This window comes from Oncorhynchus masou, chromosome 5 (assembly GCF_036934945.1).
Source record: "Oncorhynchus masou masou isolate Uvic2021 chromosome 5, UVic_Omas_1.1, whole genome shotgun sequence".
Lineage (NCBI taxonomy): Eukaryota > Metazoa > Chordata > Actinopteri > Salmoniformes > Salmonidae > Oncorhynchus > Oncorhynchus masou.
Window position 1 is genome coordinate 6,473,302 of NC_088216.1, and position 10,017 is coordinate 6,483,318.

General features: G+C 49.1%; 2 protein-coding genes across 3 annotated transcripts in view; one reads left to right on the forward strand and one right to left on the reverse strand.

Moving 5' to 3' along the window:
- The window catches only part of LOC135531626 (histone-arginine methyltransferase CARM1-like), a 19,173-nt gene extending 9,401 nt beyond the window's left edge, over nt 1–9,772 (reverse strand). Inside the window, exons 1-8 of one of the 2 annotated variants that reach the window (XM_064959575.1) lie at nt 9,557–9,772; nt 8,587–8,712; nt 8,377–8,483; nt 7,610–7,714; nt 7,404–7,514; nt 6,624–6,801; nt 4,026–4,116; nt 3,672–3,753 (exon numbers count right to left, since the gene is read on the reverse strand). In XM_064959575.1, the coding sequence (XP_064815647.1) occupies nt 3,672–3,753; nt 4,026–4,116; nt 6,624–6,801; nt 7,404–7,514; nt 7,610–7,714; nt 8,377–8,483; nt 8,587–8,712; nt 9,557–9,698 (942 nt within the window). In that variant the 5' untranslated portion in view covers nt 9,699–9,772. The remainder of the gene's footprint in view (nt 1–3,671; nt 3,754–4,025; nt 4,117–6,623; nt 6,802–7,403; nt 7,515–7,609; nt 7,715–8,376; nt 8,484–8,586; nt 8,713–9,556) is intronic. The other variant, XM_064959576.1, reaches the window with a different exon arrangement.
- Nucleotides 1–10,017, forward strand: part of LOC135531669 (coiled-coil and C2 domain-containing protein 1A-like) — a 301,157-nt gene that overhangs the window by 212,652 nt on the left and 78,488 nt on the right.

Here is a 10,017-nt window from a genome sequence, read left to right on the forward strand (position 1 = left end):
CATTGGAGTGGCATTCACAAAGCCCTGATTTCAATCCTACAGAACATTTGTGGGCAGAACTGAAAAAGTGTGTGCGAGCAAGGAGGCCTACAAACCTGACTCAGTTACACCAGCTCTGTCAGCAGGAATGGGCCGAAACGTTCGGCCCAAGTTAAACAATTTAAAGGCAATGCTACCAAATACAAGTAATCCTTCTCACCCCCCCCCCCTCAAATGATTTAGATGCACTATTGTAAAGTGGCTGTTCCACTGGATGTCAGAAGGTGAATTCACCAATTTGTAAGTCGCTCTGGATAAGAGCGTCTGCTAAATGACTTAAATGTAAATGTAAATACTAATTGAGTGTATGTAAACTTCTGACCCATTGAGAATGTGATGAAAGAAATAAAAGCCTAAATAAATCATTCTCTCTACTATTATTCTAACATTTCACATTCTTAAAATAAAGTGGTGATCCTAACTGACCTAAGACAGGGAACTTTTACTAGGATTAAATGTCAGGTGTTGTGAAAATGTATTTGGCTAAGGTGTATGTAAACTTCTGACTTCAACTGTATGTATACAGTTCTTTCAATTTGATAATTGTTCTGAGTGACTTGGCTTCAGCAACATTCACCTTGTCAATCGTGCCATTAAAGCATACTGAATGAGAGAGAGAGGAGGGGAGGATGAGAACCTAATAGAATAGAGAGAGAGGAGGGGAGGATGAGAACCTAATAGAATAGAGAGAGAGAACTGAGGATGAGAACCTAATAGAATAGAGAGAGAGGAGGGTAGGATGAGAACCTAATAGAATAGAGAGAGAGGAGGGGAGGATGAGAACCTAATAGAATAGAGAGAGAGAGGAGGGGAGGATGAGAACCTAATAGAATAGAGAGAGAGGAGGGGAGGATGAGAACCTAATAGAATAGAGAGAGAGGAGGGGAGGATGAGAACCTAATAGAATAGAGAGAGAGGAGGGTAGGATGAGAACCTAATAGAATAGAGAGAGAGGAGGGTAGGATGAGAACCTAATAGAATAGAGAGAGAGGAGGGGAGGATGAGAACCTAATAGAATAGAGAGAGAGGAGGGTAGGATGAGAACCTAATAGAATAGAGAGAGAGAACTGAGGATGAGAACCTAATAGAATAGAGAGAGAGGAGGGGAGGATGAGAACCTAATAGAATAGAGAGAGAGGAGGGGAGGATGAGAACCTAATAGAATAGAGAGAGAGGAGGGGAGGATGAGAACCTAATAGAATAGAGAGAGAGGAGGGTAGGATGAGAACCTAATAGAATAGAGAGAGAGGAGGGTAGGATGAGAACCTAATAGAATAGAGAGAGAGGAGGGTAGGATGAGAACCTAATAGAATAGAGAGAGAGGAGGGTAGGATGAGAACCTAATAGAATAGAGAGAGAGGAGGGGAGGATGAGAACCTAATAGAATAGAGAGAGAGGAGGGTAGGATGAGAACCTAATAGAATAGAGAGAGAGAACTGAGGATGAGAACCTAATAGAATAGAGAGAGAGGAGGGTAGGATGAGAACCTAATAGAATAGAGAGAGAGGAGGGTAGGATGAGAACCTAATAGAATAGAGAGAGAGGAGGGTAGGATGAGAACCTAATAGAATAGAGAGAGAGGAGGGTAGGATGAGAACCTAATAGAATAGAGAGAGAGGAGGGGAGGATGAGAACCTAATAGAATAGAGAGAGAGGAGGGGAGGATGAGAACCTAATAGAATAGAGAGAGAGGAGGGTAGGATGAGAACCTAATAGAATAGAGAGAGAGGAGGGTAGGATGAGAACCTAATAGAATAGAGAGAGAGGAGGGTAGGATGAGAACCTAATAGAATAGAGAGAGAGAGAGAGGGTAGGATGAGAACCTAATAGAATAGAGAGAGAGAGAGAGGGGAGGATGAGAACCTAATAGAATAGAGAGAGGAGGGGAGGATGAGAACCTAATAGAAGAGAGAGGGGAGGATGAGAACCTAATAGAATAGAGAGAGAGGAGGGGAGGATGAGCACCTAATAGAATAGAGAGAGGAGGGTAGGATGAGAACCTAATAGAATAGAGAGAGAGGAGGGGAGGATGAGAACCTAATAGAATAGAGAGAGGGGAGGATGAGAACCTAATAGAATAGAGAGAGAGAAGGGGAGGATGAGAACCTAATAGAATAGAGAGAGGAGGGGAGGATGAGAACCTAATAGAATAGAGAGAGAGGAGGGGAGGATGAGAACCTAATAGAATAGAGAGAGAGGAGGGGAGGATGAGAACCTAATAGAATAGAGAGAGAGAGGAGGGGAGGATGAGAACCTAATAGAATAGAGAGAGAGAGGAGGGGAGGATGAGAACCTAATAGAATAGAGAGAGAGGAGGGGAGGATGAGAACCTAATAGAATAGAGAGAGGAGGGGAGGATGAGAACCTAATAGAATAGAGAGAGAGGAGGGTAGGATGAGAACCTAATAGAATAGAGAGAGAGGAGGGTAGGATGAGAACCTAATAGAATAGAGAGAGAGGAGGGTAGGATGAGAACCTAATAGAATAGAGAGAGAACTGAGGATGAGAACCTAATAGAATAGAGAGAGAGGAGGGGAGGATGAGAACCTAATAGAATAGAGAGAGAGGAGGGTAGGATGAGAACCTAATAGAATAGAGAGAGAGAGAGGAGGGGAGGATGAGAACCTAATAGAATAGAGAGAGAGGAGGGGAGAGAGAACTGAGGATGAGAACCTAATAGAATAGAGAGAGGGGGGGAGAGAGAACTGAGGATGAGAACCTAATAGAATAGAGAGAACTGAGGATGAGAACGTACTAGAATAGAGAGAGAGGAGGGGAGGATGAGAACCTAATAGAATAGAGAGAGAGGAGGGGAGGATGAGAACCTAATAGAATAGAGAGAGAGGAGGGGAGGATGAGAACCTAATAGAATAGAGAGAGAGGAGGGGAGGATGAGAACCTAATAGAATAGAGAGAGAGGAGGGTAGGATGAGAACCTAATAGAATAGAGAGAGAGGAGGGTAGGATGAGAACCTAATAGAATAGAGAGAGAGGAGGGTAGGATGAGAACCTAATAGAATAGAGAGAGAGAACTGAGGATGAGAACCTAATAGAATAGAGAGAGAGGAGGGTAGGATGAGAACCTAATAGAATAGAGAGAGAGGAGGGTAGGATGAGAACCTAATAGAATAGAGAGAGAGGAGGGTAGGATGAGAACCTAATAGAATAGAGAGAGAGAACTGAGGATGAGAACCTAATAGAATAGAGAGAGAGGAGGGTAGGATGAGAACCTAATAGAATAGAGAGGAGGGGAGGATGAGAACCTAATAGAATAGAGAGAGAGGAGGGTAGGATGAGAACCTAATAGAATAGAGAGAGAGGAGGGGAGGATGAGAACCTAATAGAATAGAGAGAGAGGAGGGGAGGATGAGAACCTAATAGAATAGAGAGAGAGGAGGGGAGGATGAGAACCTAATAGAATAGAGAGAGAGAGGAGGGGAGGATGAGAACCTAATAGAATAGAGAGAGAGAGGTGAGGAGGATGAGAACCTAATAGAATAGAGAGAGAGGAGGGGAGGATGAGAACCTAATAGAATAGAGAGGGGGGGAGAGAGAACTGAGGATGAGAACCTAATAGAATAGAGAGAACTGAGGATGAGAACGTACTAGAATAGAGAGAGGAAGAGTCTCACCACAATGGGCTGTCTGAAATACTCGTCGACTGCAGCTTCTCTCAGTGATGACAGATCAACACCATGGAACGATGGCTGATACCTGACAGACAGAGAGACACAGAGAGACAGAGAGAGACAGAGAGACAGAGAGAGACAGAGAGAGACAGAGAGAGACAGAGAGAGACAGAGAGAGACAGAGAGAGACAGAGAGACCGTGGGAAGTGGCTGTAGTTAGTTGACAGTGACAACTCAATACTTTTTCTATAGTTCTAACTCAGGTCTGGTGAATTCGCCTCCCCCCCTCCCCCCCAACACTTTCCAGGTGAAAATGAAGCTTTAATAATATAGTAAATAAAGTGAAAGGAGATTCACCAGAAGTTGGCCTTGGTGAACTGCTCCATGTATAACTGTTCATCTGTGAAGGGAGCCAGGTGGACGTCACCTAGCGTGGGGAACATGTTACCTAGGAGAGGAGAGAGGGTTAGGGCTGTCGGCAACACCTCTATACACCTGTTTACTGTTCGTCTGTGAAGGGAGCCAGGTGGACGTCACCTAGAGTGGGGAACATGTTACCTAGGAGAGGAGAGAGGGTTAGGGCTGTCGGCAACACCTCTCTATACACCTGTTTACTGTTCGTCTGAAGGGAGCCAGGTGGACGTCACCTAGAGTGGGGAACATGTTACCTAGGAGAGGAGAGAGGGTTAGGGCTGTCGGCAACACCTCTATACACCTGTTTACTGTTCGTCTGAAGGGAGCCAGGTGGACGTCACCTAGAGTGGGGAACATGTTACCTAGGAGAGGAGAGAGGGTTAGGGCTGTCGGCAACACCTCTATACACCTGTTTACTGTTCGTCTGAAGGGAGCCAGGTGGACGTCACCTAGAGTGGGGAACATGTTACCTAGGAGAGGAGAGAGGGTTAGGGCTGTCGGCAACACCTCTATACACCTGTTTACTGTTCGTCTGTGAAGGGAGCCAGGTGGACGTCACCTAGAGTGGGGAACATGTTACCTAGGAGAGGAGAGAGGGTTAGGGCTGTCGGCAACACCTCTCTATACACCTGTTTACTGTTCGTCTGAAGGGAGCCAGGTGGACGTCACCTAGAGTGGGGAACATGTTACCTAGGAGAGGAGAGAGGGTTAGGGCTGTCGGCAACACCTCTATACACCTGTTTACTGTTCGTCTGAAGGGAGCCAGGTGGACGTCACCTAGAGTGGGGAACATGTTACCTAGGAGAGGAGAGAGGGTTAGGGCTGTCGGCAACACCTCTATACACCTGTTTACTGTTCCTCTGTGAAGGGAGCCAGGTGGACGTCACCTAGAGTGGGGAACATGTTACCTAGGAGAGGAGAGAGGGTTAGGGCTGTCGGCAACACCTCTATACACCTGTTTACTGTTCGTCTGTGAAGGGAGCCAGGTGGACGTCACCTAGAGTGGGGAACATGTTACCTAGGAGAGGAGAGAGGGTTAGGGCTGTCGGCAACACCTCTATACACCTGTTTACTGTTCGTCTGTGAAGGGAGCCAGGTGGACGTCACCTAGAGTGGGGAACATGTTACCTAGGAGAGGAGAGAGGGTTAGGGCTGTCGGCAACACCTCTATACACCTGTTTACTGTTCGTCTGAAGGGAGCCAGGTGGACGTCACCTAGAGTGGGGAACATGTTACCTAGGAGAGGAGAGAGGGTTAGGGCTGTCGGCAACACCTCTATACACCTGTTTACTGTTCGTCTGTGAAGGGAGCCAGGTGGACGTCACCTAGAGTGGGGAACATGTTACCTAGGAGAGGAGAGAGGGTTAGGGCTGTCGGCAACACCTCTCTATACACCTGTTTACTGTTCGTCTGAAGGGAGCCAGGTGGACGTCACCTAGAGTGGGGAACATGTTACCTAGGAGAGGAGAGAGGGTTAGGGCTGTCGGCAACACCTCTATACACCTGTTTACTGTTCGTCTGAAGGGAGCCAGGTGGACGTCACCTAGAGTGGGGAACATGTTACCTAGGAGAGGAGAGAGGGTTAGGGCTGTCGGCAACACCTCTATACACCTGTTTACTGTTCCTCTGTGAAGGGAGCCAGGTGGACGTCACCTAGAGTGGGGAACATGTTACCTAGGAGAGGAGAGAGGGTTAGGGCTGTCGGCAACACCTCTATACACCTGTTTACTGTTCGTCTGTGAAGGGAGCCAGGTGGACGTCACCTAGAGTGGGGAACATGTTACCTAGGAGAGGAGAGAGGGTTAGGGCTGTCGGCAACACCTCTATACACCTGTTTACTGTTCGTCTGTGAAGGGAGCCAGGTGGACGTCACCTAGAGTGGGGAACATGTTACCTAGGAGAGGAGAGAGGGTTAGGGCTGTCGGCAACACCTCTATGCACCTGTTTATCCATTACATTTCCTCATCCCGCTATTTCTTTCCTTCCATATCTCCTGTTCTCCATCCTTCCCTCCATCTTACCGTTGGGCTGTATCCCTCCCTCTCTCATCCATCCATCCCTCCCACCCTCATCCATCACTTCCTCTATCCCTCCCTCACTCCCTCATACCACTCCTCTATCCCTCCCAACCACTCTCGTCCTTCCATCCCTTCCTCTATCCCTCACTCTATCCCACCCTCTCTCATCCATCCATCCATCCCTCCCACCCTCATCCATCCCTCTCTCATCCATCCATCCATCCATCCATCCCTCCCACCCTCATCCATCACTTCCTCTATCACTTCCTCACTCCCTCATACCACTCCTCTATCCATCCCCCCCTCATCAATCGCCTCCCCCCTCATCAATCGCCTCCCCCCTCATCAATCGCCTCTCTCTCAGCTTTAACAACTTCTTGGCATGTAGGTAACTCTCCAGCATTCTCTAACTCCCCCTCCCTCCCCCTCCTCACCGTTGGGTTTGAGGAACTTCTTGGCGTGAAGGTAACTCTCCAGCATCCTCTAACTCCCTCCATCCCTCCCTCCCTCCCTCCCTCCTCACCATTGGGTTTGAGGAACTTCTTGGCGTGAAGGTAACTCTCCAGCATCCTCTCGTTGAAGAGCATGTATCCCATGGGTTCAGAGATGATGATGTCCACCTGCTCTGGTAGAGAGATCTCCTCCACCTTCCCTGCTATCACCACCACACGATCCCCCATTCCGTTGGAGTTTACCAGCACCTACACACACACAGGGTTAGGGTGTGTGTGTGTGTGTGTGAGATAGAGGCTCTCAGTGTAGTCTAGTTAACAACAACTTCATCACTAAGAATCACCACAATAACGATATATCACCACAAAAGAAACTAACCCACACTCATACTGTCAGTGTGGTAGGCGGTCAGTGTGGTAGGCGGTCAGTGTGGTAGGCGGTCAGTGTGGTGGCAGTCAGTGTGGTAGGCGGTCAGGGTGGCCGCGGTCAGTGTGGTAGGCGGTCAGTGTGGTAGGCGGTCAGTGTGGTAGGCGGTCAGTGTGGTAGGCGGTCAGTGTGGTGGCAGTCAGTGTGGTAGGCGGTCAGGGTGGCCGCGGTCAGTGTGGTAGGCGGTCAGTGTGGTAGGCGGTCAGTGTGGTAGGCGGTCAGTGTGGTAAGCGGTCAGTGTGGTAGGCGGTCAGTGTGGTAGGCGGTCAGTGTGGTAGGCGGTCAGTGTGGTAGGCGGTCAGTGTGGTAGGCGGTCAGTGTGGTAGGCGGTCAGTGTGGTAGGCGGTCAGTGTGGTAGGCGGTCAGTGTGGTAGGCGGTCAGTGTGGTAGGCGGTCAGTGTGGTAGGCGGTCAGTGTGCGTTACCTCTGCGTGCTGGGCCATGGTGCTAGCCTCCACAGCGTAGACCTTCCTGGCTCCGGCCTGCGCCGCAAAGAACGACAGAATACCTGAACCACAGCCCACATCTAACACCACCTAGAGAGAAGGGGAGGGAGGAAGAGAGATCACAGATCATTGGATTGGCAGAGCACATAAATCAGTCACTGTGTGTCTGTGTTTGTGTGTGGCACCTTGTCCTTAAAGTCACCGTGGTTCTGAAGGATGGCACGTTGGTAGGTTCCGGTCCGAACATAGTCCTGCATCATGTTCTGCTGCTGAGAGAGATAGCCATAGAACTGGAGGGAGACGGAGGTTCAAAGGGCAGAAGGCAAAGGTCATTCAGAGGCCAATCAGTCAAAGTTCAGCAGTTCTCTCCAATGTTTTTTAGACTTGATATTTCTGTGTGTCTCTCTCCGCGCGCCCGCCCCTCTCCCCCCGCGCGCGCCCCTCTCCCCCCGCGCGCCCGCCCCTCTCTCTCCCCGCGCGCGCGCCCGCCCCTCTCTCCCCGCGCGCCCCCTCTCTCTCCCCGCGCCCCCCTCTCTCCCCCGCGCCCCCCCCTCTCTCTCCCCGCGCGCCCCCCCTCTCTCCCCCGCGCCCCCCCTCTCTCCCCGCGCCCCCCCTCTCTCTCCCCGCGCGCCCCCCCTCTCTCTCCCCGCGCGCCCCCCTCTCTCTCCCCGCGCGCCCCCCCCTCTCTCTCCCCGCGCGCCCGCCCCCTCTCCCCGCGCGCCCGCCCCTCTCTCCCCGCGTGTAGGTGTGTGTAGGTGTGTGTGTGTAGGTGTGTGTGTGTAGGTGTGTGTGTAGGTGTGTGTGTGTAGGTGTATGTATGTATAGGTGTGTGTGTGTAGGTGTGTATGTGTGTATGTGTGTGTGTGTGTGTGTAGGTGTGTGTGGGTGTGTAGGTGTGTGTGTAGGTGTATAGGTGTGTGTGTGTGTGTGTGTGTGTGTGTGTGTGTTCCACCTGAAAGTATTGCACGGCAGAGGACTCTTCTGTCCTGTCACTGAAGACGGAGTGTTCTGCATTGTGGCCCCGGCAACTCTTCAGAATGTTATAGAAGGAAGTAAACTCTACACACACACACAGAAACAACACACACACAGAAACAGACTTTACATCACCACCGATGAGGCAATCACTGCACAACTTTTGTAAAACATTCACACAGCCTACCTGCAGGTGTGGAGAACTGTAGCAGGACACTGTTGCAGCCCAGTGTGATGATGAAGGACTGTTTCCCCACACGACTGCATTCCGTTTCCCTGGACAACGAACACTTGAAGACTGATGTCTCATCGCCTGTTGACAAACCACCAGAGACAGGTAAGATAAAGCCACACACACACACACAATATTTCCAAAGTAGAATTAAACCAACTTTTCAAAGCACTGGTAGAGAGTTAAAATGTCACTATCAGTGCTTCACCTGAAGCTTCCGCAGAAGCATGTAAACAGATGCAAGAGCTTGGTAAGCACGCCTGCTTCTCTTTTCATCTTGCTTCAGGCGAGACATTTTAACACACTAGTTGATTTAATTACACTTATTGGTATGGTCTCATTCCTACACGTAAATGGACCAACCGCACGGGTAAAGTCAGTTAAAATATATTTTTTTATTCAACATTCTGGCTGGCAGAGGTCGAGGGAGTTAACTTTCCCGATCACAACGATTCAATTATCGCCCAACATCAAATTCAATGAGATTCAACGTCGGGTTTCCAGGCTAACTGACGTTACTCTACAATGAAGATGTGAAGCTTCAGGACAAAGCCACCAAGATGTATTGGCACACCAAGCCTCAAACTTAGCATGCTAGTTACCTAGCCATCTCATAACGTTAATAAAGATGCTATTTTATATGTACTGTATCAATATTCTGGTAATAACCACCCAATTTCTACAACATCAACATTAGTTCACTTTGGAAAAACACATTTTGGGTGAACTTGTGCTATCCCAACGCACCGGCCCATCACAGTGAAATGCTACCTGGTTAGCAAGATGCTAAAGTCAGTTAGCCGCCGCTTTACTGATTGATTCTTCATAGCATCGTGAAGGGTTCTCGGGCTGCCACAAGGCAGGAAGCGCTAAGCTAACTAGCGGATAATCAATACCCCGGGAGCTGGTTATAGCAGCTACTTACTATTGGAGAGATTTAGGAGAGCCGTGTCTGGGGTGCTTTTAACCTCCAACCTCAGGGGCTGTTGCTCGGAGTGTCGCTGGATCTCTCCGTTCGCGTCCCCGATGGACCGCAACCGCACACAGGGAAACACCGATACCGCCATCTTTGCTACTTGACTTTGCTTCGTCGGCTCAGACTTCACGATCCAGCAAACTGCGGTGCTGCTCGCTACTGCCACCTACAGTCAGTCGGGGCATAACAGAAGCTGCATCTTGTGAAATACCAAGGCTATCGGTCCTTGTTTCTGAAACCTGAGGGATATAGGGGAGTCCAATAATGTGTGTGTATATATCTCCATTAAAAAGTTTGCGGTCACTTAGAAATGTTCTTGTTTTTGAAAGAAAAGCATTTTTTCTCCCTTTAAAATAACATTAATTGATCAGAAATACAGTGTAGACATGGTTAATGTTGTGACTATTGCA